Source organism: Eptesicus fuscus, chromosome 9 (assembly GCF_027574615.1).
Source record: "Eptesicus fuscus isolate TK198812 chromosome 9, DD_ASM_mEF_20220401, whole genome shotgun sequence".
Taxonomy (NCBI): domain Eukaryota; kingdom Metazoa; phylum Chordata; class Mammalia; order Chiroptera; family Vespertilionidae; genus Eptesicus; species Eptesicus fuscus.
The window spans coordinates 82,638,572-82,659,415 of record NC_072481.1 but is presented as its reverse complement, the minus strand read 5'-3'; the positions used below and the strand labels follow the sequence as shown (position 1 = coordinate 82,659,415).

The window sequence follows — 20,844 nt, the reverse complement described above, 5'->3', positions numbered from 1 at the left end:
CTGCTGAGTTCTTAATTGTAGCCTGTGGTGTAGGTGGGTAGCAGTGAATGTACTTATGGTTCCACATCTCCTACTGAGCGAGGGTAGGTATCCTCCAGGGCACCTACACTCAGGTGTGCATATATTTTATGATATCTTAGGATAGGGCAGATAACACCCCATTTTTCTTGCTAGAATAGGATTAATTTATATTGGCACCTGTTTGTAGTCTTTTCAAGAAGAAGCTAATTTCTTCCATCATCCCTAAAGCCCTCTTATTACTTTAGTCAGTCATATGGAGATTTGAAAAGCCAAGATTTCATTGAGTGAGAAGGTGTTCTTGAAAACAGACAAGTCTTAATAGCATGTGTTTCTCTTCTGGAAATTATGTCTTCCTATTCATTGGTTCCTCCTCAATTTTCCCAAATGTAAGATGAGGATAATAATAACACTTCCTCATAAGATTAATGTGGGTGTTACATACAGCAATACTTTAAGTGCTTTGGTTGGCACCAGGCACAGACTTAGTGACTGAAAAATGGTAGCTGTTATTAATACTTTTATGATGATGATGATGATGATGATTATTATTATTATTATTACCCATCATTGTTGTCATCAACATCAATGCCTAAGAAAGCACTGTCCTATTTAGAATCTCCCTTCCTGTTATGAGGAAACTGGAAACCTGTTAACAGTATGCAGAGTTCTGTAGACCATATTAACCACATAGCCTCTTTCTGTTATAAGGGCCTACAATTCGAAAACCAGTAGAGCTGCTAAAATCAGTATCTCTCAAGGCAAGGAGTTGAGGGGTATTCTCCTATTCCTCTTGGATTTCAATTACTGCTTCAAGAGATGATGAACAGAAACATGACTTGGGCCATCTTTGGTCACGTGGATCCATAAATTCCCTTTCTCTCCTCCTTCCATTGCATGCTAACATAGTCCTGTGCCCTTTATCCCAGGCCAACCTGTTCATAGTGCCAAAGGCAGTGGCAGGCCTGTGAAAGCATCCTTTGGGACCTGCTCCTGGCAGTGGGTAGAATCGCCTCCCACCAGGCAGCAAGCTCTGGAGCCAGAAAGAGAGTAGGAAGCTGGCCAAGTCTCTGAGCAAATGTGCTGAGAAGTATGAGCTTGGGTATATGAGCTTGGATGTCTCCTCCCATTTCCCAACCCATAGGACTGTATTGTACAGTCACACCCACTGTTGTTTTTTCCACCATGAAGAATACCCTTCTTGTAGCAACAAGACTGATTAGCAGCTCTCTCAATATGACATTTATATATCCCTCCAGAGGTATAGTGGACAAGACTCAAATATCGTGATGGTGTATGATGGCTGTGTTTGGAGTGTGATTTTGTGTGGCACGGAACTGGTATTTCTTCTGGTGGCTCCCAGGTAGAGAAGGCAGCCACGTCTGTGTCCGGAAAACTGAGGGACACCAGAGCTCTCCAAGCGAGTCAAGCAGACTTTGGATTAAGATGGATAAACCCTTTGTCAATGCAGCTCTATTCTAATTAGCACTGTGTTTGACAAGTATCAGTGTTCATACTTTAGTTCTAATCTACAGATTGGACCCATCTTCGACCTGAGAGTAAGGGACGAGGAAGAGGAGGGAGGTACAGAGGGTGAAAGACTGGGGAAGGGTGGTGAAGGTCAAGTACAGGACAGAGTGAGAAGATGGTTGAGAGAAGCACCAGTGCTCATACTCAGCAGTGTTAACACCAGTGAGTTTTCAGGCATCGTGTCCGTGTTTGCACCAAACCCTTTTGTAGCCTCGTGGTGAGTGTGGCAGTATTGTTTTATCCCCCAGCTCAGTACAGGCTTATAGGTGGTCTGCAAACCAAGCAACCTGCTCTGAGCAAAACAGCCTCCCTTTGCCCCCGTGGCCTCACCTTCTTCATCCTACTCCTCAACTCATGGGACAAGGCAGGGGGTCATGATTTTAAAATAAAAGTGTACCACTCCTCTTTTTGTTTTACAAACACACCTTGGAGTTAATACAGATCAGTCCTAGATGGACAAAAACTCTTCAAAGAGATCTGGCCTCTCGAAGACAGTGTGGTGTAACTTATGGAGTAAAAATGGGAAAATACTGCCCTTTACATCTAATAATTCATATCCATCCTTCATTTCCCTGCCTGAGGTATCTCTGTGAAACTGAAAGTACATTTTTAAAAGGGAAAAGCCACAGTGGTTGAGAATTTTCTAAATGGCCAGGGACCTGTCTCACATCATTCTGCAGTTGTAAGAAAAAGTAATGCTGCTTGAGGCAGGAAGGTGACAGGTTTACTAGTAGCCCCTGGGCAGCTCAGTGTCATTAACTGACAGCGAACCTCACCTCCACTACCAGCTCTGGCCTCCACTCCTAGGGTGGTGAAATATGGTGGGAACATAACTCGTTCTAATGAAATCGGAAGTAAAAGCAAGTGGTATTAGGGCCTGCTAAATAAGCATTCGATTTTGGGGTTCACATTGGGTGAAGAAGCAAATATTAATTTGTGAGAATCTCAGGTCCTCCTAAAGTCCTGGGCACGTGGAGAAATCTACAGTGGGGGCTCCTCATGTTCCGGCCCTCCTGCCTCTGTCGTTGGTTAGACAACAGACACCATGGCTTCCTTCTTCCAAACTTCTCAGGGCGACACTGCATGCCTAACACTTTCTAGGCCAGCAGGACACCAGAATTGGTGCTTTCTTTGGATAAGCCTTTTGAAAACCAAGCAAGCATGAGAGATATAATGGTAAGGGTGCCAGCTGAAGTTCCCCTTGCCCATTCCCACACGCTTGCATGTTCTAAGAGCCCGCCAGGAGCAACCCCAGGCTACAACAGGGGTGGGCTTCAGAGTGCCCACAGACACAGCTACTTGGGTTCTCAGTGATGCATAAATCAAGTATTTTCTCCCCTGCTTTTCTAAAAGGAAAGAAAAATCAGCTCCCAACGTTTTCCTGTCTACAGATAAAGCAAATCCCAGTCATGTCATGAAAGGGAGCCCAGACTGTGTAGTCTCTCAGGAGAGTATTTTTTTGGAGGGTGATGGTGCAAATCATGTGGTTCAGGCCTCCCATTCTCCCTCAGCTCAGAATTAGCTCAGCTGCCCAGCTTCCCACCTTCTGATTCAGCATTCTCTGTCCGGGCGGTTGACAGCTGATTCATGTCTAAGTGAGCATTTTCTCCAGACAGCTGTCTCCTCTCAGCAGCACGAGGAAGCCACCTTTGAGAGCAGTGGGCTTGGGCAAAGCAGTCTTTTCATGATATGTTTGAAAAGAAGGCTGGTTTTATAATCACACCTGCCCTGTGCGCCTTTCCTCTCCTACTCGTCTCCATCCCGCTCTCTCTCCTGTCCCTGTGGTCAGTAGAAGACCACTTTATTCTGAGCCCAGTTTTGTTTTCTTTTGTTCTTCCTCTTCAAACTATATTCACAGTTGGCCTCTTTCCTCACTGCTAAGTCTTCAAATTTCACTATCTGGTGGCAAAGCAGTGAGGTTGAGGGTAGCCCCCGTTGCCAAATGAATTGGGAGAAAAGTAATGAGGATGATTAAAATATAAATCACCTTTACTTAAAGGCATCCAGTCTGCTCAATAATCTAGTGTACATTAGGGCTAAACATCTTGAACTTAATAGTATACTTATTAAAGATTCACTTAATTATGGAGTTATAATTATACCTTTATAATGTTCTTCCAGCTTCTTGCCATTCTAAGTTTTTCCAAGGTACTCCTAATGTCTTATAATTATTTTAATGTGGTAATTTCAGAATAATATGCATTCATTTCTTAAAGACGTAATTATGAAATAGTTTTTGGTCCCAGTGGTGTTTATTTTTAAAGACAAATAGTAATACTGGTTTTCATGAGCTATATCAAATGCCCTCATTCATTTACTTATTTAAAAATCATTATCGAGTGCCAACTATGAGAGCAAATTTAACATCAAGCTTAAGTAACTCATATCTTGGTTTAAAAATAATTTTTTAAGGATTCAATGCACAATCTTCCTTTAATCTTTGGCAGATATTTTAGGTTGGCTGAACCCAAGAAGCCTCAACCTGGATACTTCTAAATTTTACCTTTTATGTGTTAGACCATTTGGGGAGACAAAAGAAAATGGAAACTCTTTCAACCAAATGCAGATACCCAAACATACATGAAATTTTGCACATAATTCCAGGCATTTGATGTCCATCAGGATCCACAGGCCCCAGGAGGAGGCTGCTTGGAGGAGTGTTGCGTTTTGGCTATAGTGTGTGCTGAGAGAGGGAATTCTAGGCAGGTCACTGGGGATGTTCCTGAATGCCAAGACAGGAAATGTAAACTGTGGGAAGCCATTGAAAGTTTCTGAGAAAAGCAGGCTTCTGGCAAAGTTATCTGCATATAGATTAAAATATAATATCTGCATATAAAATAAAATATAGATTTGAAGGCAGGAGGTGGGGGCGGGGAGGTTGGGAATGTAGATTTGGAGACTTGGAAAGTCAGGACAAGCAACAATAAGATTATAAACTAAGGTAAGAAATAGGGGAAAGGTGATGGCTGTATATGAAAGAGAAAGTGATCTTGTGGGAATTAGATGATCTTGACTTGACTTGTGTCCTGGACTTAAAACCTCCTTGGAATGGTTTCTCACAATTGTCACCCCCTCTATGGATACCACTGAGCATTATTGACGAAGCACCAGCTCAACCAGCTGATACCATTTCAAGAGAAGAATGTTCAAGTTCAGAGTTGTTCCAGAGGCTGCTTACCTACTCCATTTGGCTTTCTTCTCATTCCTCATTATAGCTGGGTTTTTTAACTACTCTCCTCAGCCACTCTGAAAAGTAGACTTACTTAAAGTTTCCTCTGTCATCATTTTCTTCCCTCCATCTTCAATAACCTCTTTTACCCACTGATGCTGGATTAATCTCCCTGAGCCCCACATGTGATCAGAGACCCCAGTTCAAATTTTCAATAACTCACCATAAAGCCTTCCAATGACTAACCCTCCTGTGTGTACTTTTGATCCTACCTCCTCTTCTTCTCCCTAAAAATACTATTTCATAAATTTCTCCACCTCTTTCCTACATCTTCAATCTCATATTCTTCTGATTTTTGGAGCTCAGCCTACTGGCCAGATCAAGTTTTCTCATCCCATCCCGGCAAATTTCCCTTCAGTAGTTCTCCGTTACCTTAAGAAATAAAATCCAAACCGCTCAGGAGACTTTGCAAAAAACTGCATTTTCTGGCTCCAAAGCTCTGTTAGGAATGGAAAGTTTTCACTACTCAGTCCTGAAAAACAAAAGCTGCTGCCCTTGTTGCTTCCTTGTCCTCCCTTGTGCTTAGGAAGTTACCAAGATCTGTTGGTTCACCTGTGGCCGAATGTCATCTTCCCTGTGTCCCTTCTGTCCCTGTGCTGCTTGGATTCTAGTCACTACCCTCCAACTATTGCAGTGGCCCCCTCATTACTCTCTCTGCACCCGTTTCTTCACACCCCGCTTTAGGTTCTATTGCTGTTGCAATAATATTCCTAGAAATAAATCTAATTGTGTCCTGACCATGTACCTTCTCAATCAGGCTATTTAATATTGCCCACCGCCCCCCCCCAACCCCCTAACCTAGACATCCTTGACCTCTTTTGCCATGTTCCTCTTTGTCCTTTATTTTTCCTCCAAAGCATGTATCTTCTAACATACTCCACAGTTTACTTAGTTTTAATGTGTATTGTATGTTCCCCACCCCACTCACTAGTGTAAGCTCCACAGATTGGTATTTTTATATGTTTTGCTTACTGGCATAGCCTAAGCATCTGGTACATAGTGAGCACTCAATGCATATTTGTTGAATGTAGTAATAATGTCAATTTCCATTTTCTGATTCCCATCTTTTTCCCCTGCTTGTGGATACAAACACCTAATCAAACCTTTCAAAGGCTTGCATGATCTGGTTCTGACTCCTCCAGCTTCCACCTTTCCCCGCTGGCTCTCTATCTCACCATCATAACCAACTTACGGTTTACTGTTTTTCAAAGTTCCTAGACATGCCACATTCTCCCAGCCCTCTCTGTTCCTTTTGGGCTGTTTTCCTTCCTGGGATCCATGTCTCCCCCTTCCCCATGTGGGGAAAACAGTTCCTCCTCTTTAAAAAATCTAGCCAAATGAGTGGAGCTGGTGAGCATCGACCTATAAACTAGAAGGTCACAGTACTATTCCTGGTGAGACACATGCCCGGTGTGTTAATGTAAAAACATTCAAACCTATAAAGGATTTTTGTGAGTTTATTTGAACCAAACAGTCGACAATTGCAGGGAAGCAGTATCTCAAAGGATTGGGATAATGCTCCAGAGAATGGCGGCTTTTCATCTATTTTTATACATTGCAATCAAAGGAGGGGACAAAGGTGGGTCACATGAAATCCAATGGTGATAGACTAGAGAGGTGGGAGAAAGCAAAGCAGGCAAGGGGGGAGGGGGAGGAAACCCCTGGGATTGGATAAAAAGTAAAATGATAGACACATACTTACGTGGGTGCAGGATAGTTAACAGTCAACGATTAACATGATAACAAAAACAATGAAGGAATTTGTGGTATCTGTCCTGACGCCCAGGCACATTAGGTTGTGCCCCAAGGGGTCTGGAAAAAGGGAAGTTACAAGTTACCCAGACATTTCAAAGATATGTTATCATAGATGCAAAAAGACAGATAAACTCAGTTAAGGTAAAGGTTGACCTTGTCAGTGAGGATACCAGCCTAGGAGGTAACTACCCACCATAACTGCTTTTATAAATATCACATGATCTCACTCATTTGTGGAATAGAATGAACAACATAAACTGAGGAACAAAAACAGATCCAGAGACAGAGAAGCATCCATCAGATCGTCAAACCTCAGAGGGAAGGTAGGGGAGAGTGGGGGTAAGGTGGGGAGATCAACCAAAGGACTTGTATGCATGCATATAAGCCTAACCAATGGACACAGACACCAGGGGGGTGAGGGCATGAGTAGGGGGATGGGGGAGCAAAGAAGGGATAAGGACACATATGTAATACCTTAATCAATAAAGAAATTTTAAAAATAAAAAATAAAAATGTTTTAAAAAACATTTTTAAAATTTTTTAAAAAAGAAGTTATTGGAGAGCCCGGTTGTGGTTGCTCAGTGGTTGAGAGTTGACCTATGAACCAGGAGGTCATGGTTCAATTCCCAGTCAGAGCACATGCCTGGGTTGCCCAATCTCATGGTTGATGTTTCTATCTTTTTCTCCCTCTTCCTTCATCTCTGAAATCAATAAAAAATATTATTTTAAAGAAAAAAATAAATTTTAATTTTAGACCATCCTTTGTGGTTACTTTAGGTCTCTGAGTTTGCAAGACTGCTATGCAGGCCTTCTCTGAGCTTGTCAGATTAGCATGTGGTCTCTTTCATCCACAACTGGTTTCGGGCTCAATCCCCAGTAGGAGGTGTGTGGGAGGCAGCCAATCAGTGATTCAGTTCTCATCATTGATCTTTCTATCTCTCTCTCCATCTCCCTTCTTCTCTGAAATCAATAAAAATATGTATATTTTTAAAAATATAAAGCCAAATGTTACGTCCCTAGAGTCTTTTCCAACACGGCCAAACAGAATTAGTCATTCTCTTCTCTTTTTCTCATTGAATTTTACATGGTTTCCCGTTTTGGCAGTTTTGCACACTGAGCCCTTTATTTCCTAGACTCTGCTCAGCCATGTCCCATTCTTCTCTGTGTCTGCCCAATAAATGCTCGCAGTGTCTGGCACAGTAGTAAGTAGTTACTTAACACAATGATTCAAAAGAGGAGCTACCAGTGTATTGAGCCATGTGGTCAAAGCTTTTCAGTACTGTCACCACACATCATGTCCAGATTCTTGCTGCCCTCACCTGCAAACCTGTGCCTCCCCCATGTTCCCTGCTCCTGTGAATGAAGGCTGCCATTCCACTGACCTCCCTCAGGCCATCCAATTAGTCACTAGGTCCTCTGGACCTTGCTTCCCAGACATCTCTGAAATTCATCTACCTCCTTTCAGTCTTGCTTCCAGGAGCCTTTACCAACCTGTCATTATCTGTCACCACAGCACACTGCCTGGTACGTGGTGGAGGTTCCCTATGTGTTTGTTGAATGTATGAATCTCCTGAGTTAGAACCATTTCAAATGGCCTCACGCAGCCTACCAGGCTGTAAGTCTGAGCTTCCGAGAACAGCCTGTCCAGGTGATTTTTCTGAAAGACAGTGTTAAAGGTCCAACAGAGGATTTTGGATTGGCCACAGCTTTAGGTATAATTTGACTTTCTGCAAAGACGACTCCTTTGTACCCCCTTGACTTTGTCAAGGAGGTTATTTTCTCTGATTATTCCTGTCTCAAAAATTCAAGTTGCACTGGGATGTGTACATGCTCATGTAAGTTGGAAAAGAATTTGTTTTATTCCAAGTTATAAAAGAGGGCAGGATAACTGTGGCCTTAAACGAAGGACCCCCACTAAGCATTACAGGTTTGAGTGTCCTCAAATGTAAAGTTATTGGGAGTAGTCTAGGTGGTCCCTAAAGTCACTCTTAGCTTTCAATTTCTAAAAATCTTCTTTCAAAAATTAACGCAGAAACAAAAAGAGTAGAGGAGTCAAGGCAATTATAAAATCTAACAAATGGTAAGCGCTCTAAAATCAGTCAGCAACCCTAAGGTGGAGCCACTCAACAGAGTCGAGTGCTCCTGCAGGGCTGGGTGAGTGGGGCAGTAGGATGGAGAGCCATGGGTGCTGGCACGTTGGCACTGGAATAGACAGTTGATAAATGTTTTCTCCCTCTTTTCTCAGCAGACAGTGCTATAGTGATTGCATCTGCCAAGTCTTATTTGAGAAATTGCTGGGCCAGTAGTTACACTGACTGTCATTTGACTCTTCTGATGCCTCCCTGCCTCGTGGGGAGTCTCTGGTGTGTCAGGAGAGCTCTGCTCCTCCTCCTCCTCCTCCTCCTCCCCCATGTCTGGGTTAAGGTTAGGCAAGTTTGGTTAGGGTCTTTGAATCCCTAGGATTTGGCTGACTGTCCCCGGCCTTTGGAACATGTTGGCATGACTTCCCTTACAAAAAGACGAAAAGAGAAACGGAACTTCAGTCATGTGGCTTCTGTTATCTGTAACCATGGAAAACGCTGGCCATCTGTGAGGCTCCCATTTTAACACTTTTTTTTTCCCTCTCTCTATTTTCATCTTTTTCTTGGGAAAAACAAGCTGAGGAAGTGGAGAGGCTGGCGGCAATGCGTTCTGACTCCCTCGTCCCAGGTACCCATACCCCACCCATTCGGAGGAGAAGTAAGTTTGCCAACCTGGGAAGGATTTTCAAGCCTTGGAAATGGAGGAAGAAGAAAAGCGAAAAGTTCAAGCACACATCTGCAGGTAAGATTGTTTTTTCCTTCATTTCTCACTGGGCTTTTGTTGACTTCCACTGTGTATGTTAATTAGTAGACTTTAATTACTATAGGCTGTCGGAACCAAAGGAAAAAAATTAAGCCTTAGAATTGCTCTTGTATCTAATAATTATTCTATATGATAGAGACTGGCTTTTAGATTCTGTGTGTTTTCTTGTGTCTCAGGGGTGGGGGTGTTTTCAAATAACCACTTTATATGATCTATAAATATCTGCACTTACAACTCCACCTTTTCTATAATTGAATGCTTTCATTCTAGCATTGACAATCCATTTCTTATTTTTCATCGTTATTTTCACGGTTCCAGTAAAAATCAACACACAGCAGAAAATAAGTTATATTTAGTTGTTAGCGGATAGGATAGGTTATTTCATGGAGGAATTATCTTGAATAAGTGATTCTTGGACATGGCAGGAAAACATAGGAGAGGAGAATTGGAGCATTACTGGTGACAAAGATAACTATAGTTTGTAGCCTAGTGGACAGCAAAGGAACTTGTGGCAAGTCAGCATAGCTGAGGGGTTAAGAGCACATCCTTGGAGTCTGAGTACCTGGGTTCAAGTCCCAGCTCTGATGCTTGGTAATTACATGGCCTTTGCCCAGTTTATTTAATGCTGTACCTCAGTTTCCCCATGAATAAAACAAGGTTATGAATTTTACCTTAAATAACTTAAGATTGTGGAGAGTTCCTGTGGCACACTGGATTTTTTTAAATGAGGAAACATGTGCTTAAGAGTAATGTATAGGTGAAGGAGTTCTGATTTCACCTTGTTTTAGAGGAGATGCTAGAAGGGTTGTGTAGATTTTTTGTTTGTTTATTTTGCTTTGATTTTGCTAATTATGTGTCCAGGTCATCCCAGGCCTACTCCAGCACTTTTATTTATTTCTTCCTCTACATCCTAAAAAAACTCAACTTGCTCTCTGTCCTTCTCAGAATTACCACCTCCTCTATTTTTCTGGCCTCTTTTTCTCTTTCTCTCCCCCAAACTAACCACGAAAATAGGAGATTTGACCTACTTTTTGTACCTGAACACTATTCCACAGATCCAGCCATTCTACTGCTAATTGCTTTGGGGGAATGAAAGAGAATAACAAACATAGGACATTTGCAAAAAGTCTTGAATCTTAAACAGTCCTCATGGTAGACATCTCCAGTTCATGTTCTGACTCTGTTCCTTAGATGAAAGCCCCAGTGCCCCACTACTATATATAACCTGTTAATTCCTGAGATTAGAACAAACTTCTGTATTCCATAAATCTCTATATTCACCTCACTGTATTCTCCAACCTCTTGGTCATTGCACAGATCTGTTAATGTGTATGTGTAGGTCGTGCATGTATCCCCAAGCACTATGGGTGACTAACTGGGTAACTCCTGTGAATCCCCTCTTCATGAGGTGACAAAAAAAAAAGGACACTTAGACTATTGCATTGGAGAGGATAAATCAAAATGGAATACATTTTTAAGCAAAGTACAGTGGCATCAAATTACTCATGAATCATTAAAAGTTTGAAGAAACATTCATTTAAAATTCTTTGGGGAGAAAGAATTTAAAAACATGTGAGAGGCAAAAATGCAACTTTAATCATTCTTATTTTTAACTATTATTAGCAAGTTTCTATGATTTCTGTGGCCAAATTAGTTAAACTGACAGCTGAATGTTATGTGTGTGTAGTTGTTGTTTCTCTTTAAGAGACATTCAGGTTCCAAATTAGAGAAGCTGGAGGAGATACTATGGAATATATCTGTATCACAATAGATGGATGGGTTCATGATATAACTGAAGCTATTTTGTGGGGGGGTTTTTTTAAGTCAACAGTTTACACTGTAGTGTTCCTTGTACTTAACTGAATTCAGAAATGTTATTTCTTGTTTTTGGAAAGGAGAGACTTTCTGTGCTAGTTTTTAGCCAAAATGAGAAAACTATTGTCCACATAAGGATATTTAACATCATAAATTACATATATGCTCAAGTAATACTTTGAATTACAAACTTTCCTATGCATGGATAAGAATCAAATACTAAATATACTAGAGATTGATTGATTGATTGATTGTGAGAAGGTAATTGGTTTGCCAGTTTTAGCTGGAATGCATATATTTGTCTTGGCTGTGTGTGTATGTAATGTCATTTCATATGCACAGTAATGTCCATGATTTTAAATACAAAGAGTAAGTCCATATATTGCATTTATATTATGTATTTGTATTTAAAATTGTATGCTTTTTTAACACATGAAATTACATTAACACAGTGCATGCTTGGCCTGTTATTATTTCCACAATGAGTTACATTTATAATTTGCCATAATTCTCTACCGTATACTGTAGTTTTACTGTAACTCAAGATATGGGACATGTGTGTCTGCATATATGCAACACCTTCAAATATTGCTTTGCAAGTTGTATAGAAATAAGAAAACTACATTAGAAAATTATGATCTCAAGATTTCCCTCAATTTTGGCATCAATAGCTACTATACGAAATTTTCAAAGATAGATCTTCATGTCTCATGCTGCTCATATGCCCCTCCTATTCTAAGGCCAGTGTTCTAAAAGCCTTCAGTATTAAGATGAGGTGGCCAAAGCACTACAGGACAGAGTTCCTCTCAGAAGCTTCTCTGCATCACCTGTCAGCTGAGGAGAGCAGTAACGCATAGAACGTAAAACAACAGGTCCTCAGGGAGATGATCTCCACCTGCTTTTCAACCTGCCCTCAGAGGCTCCACTCCGCCCAGGCCCTGGGGAGCAATTAGCCTGATGCCCAGCATCTTTTGTGTTATTGGCAATGGGTGTCCACAAAACATCCTTATACCTGCCCCAGGAACAAAAACAATTATAACAAGTGAAATAGAACAGACAGTGCCTCCTCAAATAGTCAACTGCAGCCAACTTATCCAAATTTCTTGTAAATAGGACTGTATTTAGAAAAAAATAGCCCCGGCAGGAATAAGCTGTGAAGATGCCACCAAGTTGTGCTTTTGTTTCCTTTGAGTTGCAGGGGTTGGCCTTGGAAATCTACAATGTACCAAAGTTTCCTTTGTGTGTGTAAGCTTTACTGCGTACCTATGGCCTTGAAGAAAAACAACAGCAAAACTCCCTGAGTGCCTACCACGTGCTGAAACTGTACCTGGCCCTGGAATGTATCTGTGAGCAAAACTAGACCTTGTCAGTGACCTTGTGGCCTGCACAGTGTTGCTGGAGAGGCAAATGATCAAATCACAAGAAGAAAGCTAGGTCACAGCTATGATAAGGGTAATGAAAGAAAGGTCCTTTGGAGAATGAAAGACTTGACTCAGTCTGAGGCATCAGGAGAACTTCCTCTGAGGGAGGGGTAGGAATTTGCACCCAGGCAGTAGACCAGCATGTGCAGAGTCCCTGCAGTAGAAGAAGCATATGAACCTTCTGGTAAAGTAGGAAGGACCAGCGGCTGGAGAAGGAAGAGCAGGGAGTGTGGTATGAAATGAGGCTGAGGCTGGAGATATAAGATTGGACCTTCAATAGATCTGCATCCTATAGAACAAATTAGACAAGGGTGTGAGTGACCACAGATAGACCAATTAGGAGGTCATTGGCAGATGATAGTAAATTGGACTAATATTTGGTGGTAGGAATGGATGGATTTGGGTGCTGTTATAAGGAATAAGTGATTGGACTTGATGACAGGTCAGACATAGGAGGGAGAAAGAGAAGTAAGTGTCACAGTTGACATTTTCATGTTGGTTAAGGGTATGTGGCCTTTTCCAGAATGAATATTTTGGGAGAATGGCAGGTTTGGAGGAGTGGGGACAGGGTGGGAGTAAGGGGGAGATAAGATTACAAGTTTTGGTACGTGTTTGAGTTGACCTTGTGATAGCCAGAGTTGGCAGTTGACTATATGGACAGCAAAGAAGAGGTCTGTGCTTGATATGTAAATGTTGGGTCATTTGCATACATATGTCAATTAGTGATGACCATGTATGAGCTCCTTAGGGAACAAGTATAGAATATAAAGAGAGTCAAAGTTGGTTCTAATAGACAAAGGAAGAATATCATTACTAATGACTGAGTGGAGAAGGATGAACCTATTAAGGAGCTATAAGGGCAGAGGTTCCAGAGGTGGAAGGAAAACCAGGAGCATGTGGTGTGATGGTGCCAGGATTGGAAAATGCTTCAAGGAGGGTATAATGAACTGTGTTCAGTACTATAACATCAAGTGATGTATAGAAAAATGCCCATTGACTTTAGTGATTCTGATCCATTAGAGGTCATTGATAATTTAGCAAAAGCTCTCTGGGTGAATTATTTGGGGATAAATGCCAGATTAGTGTGGAATGAGAAATTAGAAGGAAAGGGAAAAATAAGGCTACGTCTTTGGGAAGTCTGGCTGTGAAATGGGGAAGAGCGATAGGACGAGGATGGGTGATGGAGAAAACGTGTGTCTATAGAGAGAGACTCAAATGTATGCGATTTGATTGGGAGGGGGCTGTCTGTGCCTTCTGATTTGTTGTTGCTCTTTTACGATAAAAGTGACATAAGCATGACCAACCAATGTGAAAGATCCCAGAGAGAAAAGGAGTTAGAAAATGTGTGAGACCGAAGAGATCAGGTAAGGGTGCTGAGAAGTTAGGAGTGGGTGGGATGTAAAGCCCAGATAAAAGGGTTGGTATCAGAAGTAATGAGCACCTCCTCAACTGAAATGGAGGGAAGCGGTGGGACTGGCTGCAGAGATAGAGGAGTCAGGAAGTTGGGAGCGACCCTATTTGATGGCTGAGTTTCTTCTCTAGGTAACAAGTGAGGTCGTCTCCTCACAAAGAGGAGAGGAGGGGTCATGCAGAGGAAAGCCCATTTCAGGTTGATGGTTATGAATCTTCACAGCACTGCTGACTTGTTTCAGCCATTTTGGCTGTCCAGGTACAGCTATGGAGGAAGCAGGTAAGTTGAGGGCTGGAGTTTTGCCAGATGGGTAAAAAGAAAAGAAGGGGAGTGATAAATCACCACAAACTTAGTGGCATAGAGCGACAGAATCATTTTCACACACTTCTAGAGAGCAGGAGTCCAAACTCAAGGTGTTGGTAGGGTTGGTTCCTCTTGGCTGGAGACTATGAGGAAAAACCTGTGCATGCCTCTCTCCTAGGTTCTGGTGGCTGCTGGGCAATCCGTAATGTGCCTTACTTGTGGCTACATAACTCAAGAATCTGTTTCTGTCTTCACATGGCCTTCCCCATGTCTCAAATCCTTCCATTCTCTTAGAAGAACACCAGACATTGGAGTCAGGGTCCACCCTAAACCAGGATAACCTCATTCAGAGGTCCTTAACTTATATCTATAAAGACCTTGTTTCCAAGTAAGGTCACATTCTAGGTCCTGAAGGTTAAGACTTGGATATGACTTTTCGGGGACACTATTTAACCCACTTTAGTATTGGACTTTAAATTGGCTAAGAAAGGAATGGGTTGAGTCAGATTAGAAAAATCAAGAATTTAAGTTCCTGGAGGTCAAAGAACTTTAAAACAGTAGATGGGAGCAGTGGCCAGAAACCAACTAGTAGCGCAGGAGCTTGTGAGCACAGAGCTGCATTATGGAATTAGTGATTCTCAAAGTGGAGGCAAAACAGACTAAAGCCTTGGCAGTGCGTGCCATTGGTGAAAGAATAAGCCAGAAAATTATTTAAAATGTGGTAAAGATCCTGTATCTACTAACAGACAAAAAACTACATAACTTACTTGCAAAATTTTGTGCTGATTTAGTTTGTCATTTTCAACCAAGGAACTTTCCTTTTTGATTTTAACATTCAACTAATTGCTGAATTGATGTTTTCTTGGAAAGATTCTCTATGTTTTCTTTTCTCAAATTGAGTTGTTTCAGTCCATCATATTCTTAGGCCAATAAAGTATTGCAATTTAATTGATTCAGAGAAAATCAAAAGTTGTATTTAAATTTTCATTCCAGTTATTAGCAAACCCAACTAACATAGGTAAAATTGTAATAAGGCAGCAATTTTCAAATAGGATTAATTGACTGCCTATTCCTCTACTATGCCACACAATTGGAAACCTTCTTATACGGGCCCTACCCAACTGCCAGTAATAATGAAGGTCCAGGCCTTAACTATATTAGGAGTTCCCTTTGTACATATTGTGGGGTCCACTGGCTTTTGTCTACTGTTTTCTGTACAATGCAACACTGATGCAACAGGAGATTCTTAGGCACTCGTGTAAGTATGGAGCTCCAGCCTTCTCCTTTGGCCCCTCTGCCTCATTGGCCTTCTGCTGTAGGTTCTGCTTACCCCAAAATTTCCCAGTGGAACAAGAGTCAACCCTTAACCCTGACCTGTTAGCTAACTATTTCACCTAGTTCCTGGCTGCCTCTTATCCTGTGGGACAGACCCAGCTTCCTTTATTTCTTCCATCAATTTATCCAATAACTGATGACTTTAGCAACCACTATGTTTCAAGATTCCCTTCGTGGGAAGCTCCTCTCCAGAATTCCTAGCGTGCCATGTGATTGGGGGAGTGCATTTGCATTTCTTAGAGGAGACAGACAGACCCAAAGGTTTGCATCAGAGCTTTTCTAGATATCCTTTTGTAGTATAGGATTGAAGAATACAGTTAATAAATAGGATTATTACCTCATATCCAGCATAGACCAACTGTTCCCCTGTTAGGTTCTATGAAATATCCCTGGCATAGCTCTTGTGCTGGAAGTTTATATTCTTCCCACTCAGGCAGTGAGATAAAACTGAGGGGTTGACAACATTGATGAATAAGTCTATGTGTTCTTGAAAGGCAGCTGATTTAGGCCTTTGTACCCTAACTCTAATGTTCCTTTGAAGTTCCCCTTTTATGCTAGCAAAGTAGTGTTATTTACTTGGTCAGAGCTTAGGTTTTTAGACTTCATGGGTCTCTAAGATGTTAAAGGAGACAAACCCAACTGAGTTGTAAGTTACCAGCAAAGGTTCCTAGAGAAATGAATGCTTAACCAAGGAGTTAGGGAATGGATGTGAGAGAGAGTCATCTGTCCTGGTAGAAAGAACAGAATGTGAGAGCTCCAGGAGAAGAGAGAAGGAGGGATTGACAACCTGTAGTTTGAAAAGAGGTTATGGTCTGGAAAGGATTGTTAGTGGAGGAGCAGAGAGTAGTGAGACATGAGGATAAAGAGGTGGACGAGGGTCTGCTCATAAAGGGTCTTCCACGGTGTGTTATGAAGTCTAGACTTTATCTTAATGCAGTGTCCGAATGAAGATATCAGGGGACTTGCCTTTTATAAGATTATTCTCTGTAGTATGGGGAAAGTTAGGAATGATGCCAAATGTTGTTTCAAGTGTTTAATATAACTACTTCTGTATATTTGTGTCTGTAATGAGAGAAAATTTACTTGTAATAGAATTAAGAGGATACCTCATTGCAAATTAAATATTAAGTGTCTCTACTGATTCTGGTAACAAGAGAACTTCTTAGCAGGTGGTTGATTATAATGTGGGGAGAGATGAAGATAGACTAAAATAGTGACACTAGGAATTTAAGACTGTGAACAGTTGCAAGAGATATTTAGGAGACAGAATGAGCAAGACTAAATTACAGATTGGATATGGAGGATGAGAGAAGAATAAAGAACTACTCTTCTGTTTCTCAATAGCAGTCGGATGGGTGGAGGTACCACTCACTACATCAGGAACACTGAAGAGGAGAGGGTGTGTGGGGAAAATGATCATTTATTTTGGGGAGTTCTGGCTTTTGTGGTGTTTCTGTGACATCCAAGGTGGAAGGGACATTGGACATAGAGAACTGGGTCAGCAGGGGTCTGGCTGGAAGTGCAGATCTGGAAGTCATGGGCATCTGGGTCATCTTTGAGGTCATGGGATGAAAACTCCAAGGAGAGAAGTGGGAAACAAGAGAAACTGCCTCAGCACCCTGAGGACTATCAGCCTGTAAGCTAGGAGCAGAGACAACAGAACCTACAGAGAAGGTGTACAAAGCCAACAGGAGAGTTAGAAAACCAGGGAGGACTAGAGGTATCACCTGACCAGAGCAGGAGAGCATTGAAAAAAGGAAGAGGGTGCACTCCACCAGGTTCTGACAAGATGGTAAGGACTGAGAAGAGTCCAATGGGTTCAGTGACAACTGGTCATTGATGTCCTTGGGGAGAATAGTATCAGGAAAGCTGGATCGCTGGGACTCACATAGCATATGGCTGAGGAATGTCAGGGGAAAGGAAGCAGACTTCTTCTTTGAAGAAGTTTGGCCAGAAAGGAGGAGAAATATGTAGTAATCACCAAAAGGCTATATGAGCTTGAGGGAGGTGTTGTTTGTTTAAGACTAGTCAGATTGTGTCAAGCTGCAAAATTTGCTTTAACGTGGCTTTGGCATTCCAAGGAAAACAGAAACATCAGTAGAGTGGCTGTTATGCCAAATAAATATATTTCCACACATTTTTTAGCAATGACAATTCTCATGATTAGGAAAATAAACATGCAAATAATTGCACTATTTAGCATCTGATTTTAATAAGAAATTATCAAACCAAGTTGTATAGCTTTCAGTGATTGGCTGGAACACACATTCCTTTTGGGCGATTGGAACATTCAGTTTCTTTAAGAAAGAGGTTGAGCAAGGACAGACAAAGAAATCGTCTTACCTGTGTAACCACCAGGACCCACAAAGAGAACATCTAGGTTTTAGACAGCAAAGGCGACTTAATGGCCCTGATTCTTTTTTAAAATCTCTTATTAGATGGTATAGGCTAAAGACTATGAAAATTAGTACTTTCCTAGAGCAAGAGTTATAAGATGTAATTGTTTTCTCTCCAAGTGAACTTTACCCATCACTCTGCTATATGTCAAGAGTATAAAATCCTTAATGACAGTGACCCTGCCTTTCCCCCTCTGTCTCCCAGCATTGAGCAGAGTACCAGACATTATGGGTGCCCAAGTGAGGTGGTCAGCCCCCTATATATTTTTTAATCCTCACCCGAAGATATGTTTATTGACGAGAGAGAGAGAGAGAGAGAGAGAGAGAGAGAGAGAGAGAGAAGAGAGAGAGAGAGAGAGAAGAGAGAGAGAGAGAGAGATCAGTTGCCTCCTGTATGTGCTCCAATGCGGGGGATCAAACCTGCAACCTAGGTATGTGCCTGGACCAGGGAATCGAACTCACAACATTTTGGGATGACACTCCAACCAACTGAGCCACCCAGCCACGGCCAGCCCACTATATTTTTGAGGTCTTCTGTTTATGAGATCTGAGAGAGGAAAGGGCAGCACACAATAGGAGGTCCAGCCTTTGAAGAACTTGCCTTCATTCATGATTGCCTTTCAGTTTATCAGAGTTGTGCACATGTCAGACTCAATGGCAGTGTGTTGAATCTCAGGTCATTTGGGCAGCACTATTGTTTGGGTTAGCTGTTGCTAGGTAATGAAACACCTCCAAACTTAGTGGCTTAAAACAACAACTTAGTCATATTATCTTCTGTGACCAGAGGATTGACTGAGCTCAGCTGGGTGGTTCTTCTGCTGGCCTCTCTTGGGGTGTCTCATGTGTCCGAAGACGTATGGAATCAGGGTCATCTAGAGTCACTGAGGCTCGTGGGGGACATGGGGAGAGCTGTCCCCTCTCCTTCTCCATGTGTTTTCAGAGCCTTTCCATATGGTCTCTCCCCATGTCCTCTCCAGCAGGGCTTCTTAGGGCCCCCAAGAGCAGTAGATAATGATGGGCCTTTTAAAGACTCAGGTCCAGAACTGGCCCAGTATCACGTTCGCAGTATTCTGTTGGTCAAGACAAGTCACAGAAGCAGCCCAGTTGGAGCAGACAAACAAGGATATGAATGCAAGGAGCGTGGTTCATCGGGGGCTGTCTTTGGAATTCAGCTGCCACTGTTGTTCAAGGTGTAGCAAAACTACAGCTGCTGTTTGTTCTCTTCTACCTAGGCAGAAATTGCTTCAGTAGTCACTATCATCTTGAGTTTTCCATGGATGTGAAATATGCATGACCCTTACCATGCCTTGTTGACTTTAATTTTCCAGAAGACCTACATGGTGTTATTAATTGCATTTGACAGGTGAAGAAACTGAGGCTTAGAGAGGCTAAATAATTTCCAGTTAGATGGCAGAATTTAGCCTATGCTTGTATTACCTATGTTGCATTTCGGATCCCTGAGTATGAGAACTCATAATTCAGATGTTTTAAAACATAATTCATCTCTACTTCATGGTGATATTACAAAATGCTTTCCTTTTCCAACATATCTGTATATAGCTAAAATATGAAGAAAGAGAAGCTCATCAATAAAGCTGACAGTGGAAGTCATAATATGAGTCTTTCTTTAATGCCCTTAGAGCAGTGGTTACCATCTCACTTGTCTTTGCATCTCAGTGTCCAGCTCGATGCCCTGTACAAGGCAGACACTACTTGTCGAATGGCTAAGAGCAGGGGTCCTCAAACTTTTTAAACAGGGGGCCAGTTCACTGGAGGGCCATTGAGGGCCGGACTATAGTTTAAAAAAAAACTATGAACAAATTCCTATGCACACTGCACATATCTTATTTTGAAGTAAAAAAACAAAACGGCAAAAACACCCGCATGTGGCCCGCGGGCCGTAGTTTGAGGATGCCTGGCTAAGAGAGTGAATTGATACTGGCTCCAAACAAACACCATTCAAAATCATTGCATTAATGTTTTCTATGAAACACAATCTCTTTCTTCTATATAACATGTAGGAATAAAATATTCATGGAAAGGTAAGTAGACAATAATTACACAGGCCTCAGGGGTGGTTGCTAGATTTGGGGCTCAGTATTCCCAGAACTAATTCTATGAAAGGACACAAGCCTTCCAGCATTTACCATTAGATGTGTGTTTGGCGACTGACCTCTAAGTTCAGCAGGAGCTCTGTGCAGGAAGGTAGTGAGAGACAGTGGTCACAGCACAGACCAGGCAGACCCGCTGCCAAGTTCCTCAGGTCAGGTCCTCCACTTGCTGCTCAGTTCCCTCATCTAAAGTAGGGATAAAGCTGGCACCTCACAGAGTTGTGGGGATTGAAAAAGAACTTAATTCTGGAAAGCTCTTGGAATAGTACCTTCCAGAGAATAATTCTAAGTTTTATCTATCATGAGTTCTTTTTCTAGAAATTCATTAAGAAACAAACATCCAGGACCAAAGCAAGACTCCTTATTTCCAGTCTTTGAATGGTGTGTGTACCAGACGACAACCCCGATGGAGTTTCTTAGATGTAGGTGGTGTTTCTTCTGGTCCTGGGTATCGGGGCCTAATTTCAGACACACTGTGCAGTTCCGCAGAGCGGGAGTTTATCCCGTGTTTTCCTGGGCTCCAACAAGTTAGTTCACTGAAGTATTTCCTTCTCTCCGTGAATTCACAACTAAGTGAACAGACACAATGGCCCTGAAGGAAGTGCTCCCTCCTGTTTCCCCTTCGCTGCATCACAGACAGAAGCACGCACAGCATGCGAAGAGGTGTTCTCAGGGG

At 42.0% G+C, this 20,844-nt stretch overlaps 1 protein-coding gene across 1 annotated transcript in view; it reads left to right on the top strand.

Moving 5' to 3' along the window:
* The window catches only part of PHACTR1 (phosphatase and actin regulator 1), a 508,392-nt gene that overhangs the window by 315,361 nt on the left and 172,187 nt on the right, over positions 1-20,844 (top strand). The window contains exon 3 of the mRNA XM_028152411.2: positions 9,191-9,355. Coding sequence (XP_028008212.1) covers positions 9,191-9,355 — 165 coding nt within the window. The remainder of the gene's footprint in view (positions 1-9,190; positions 9,356-20,844) is intronic.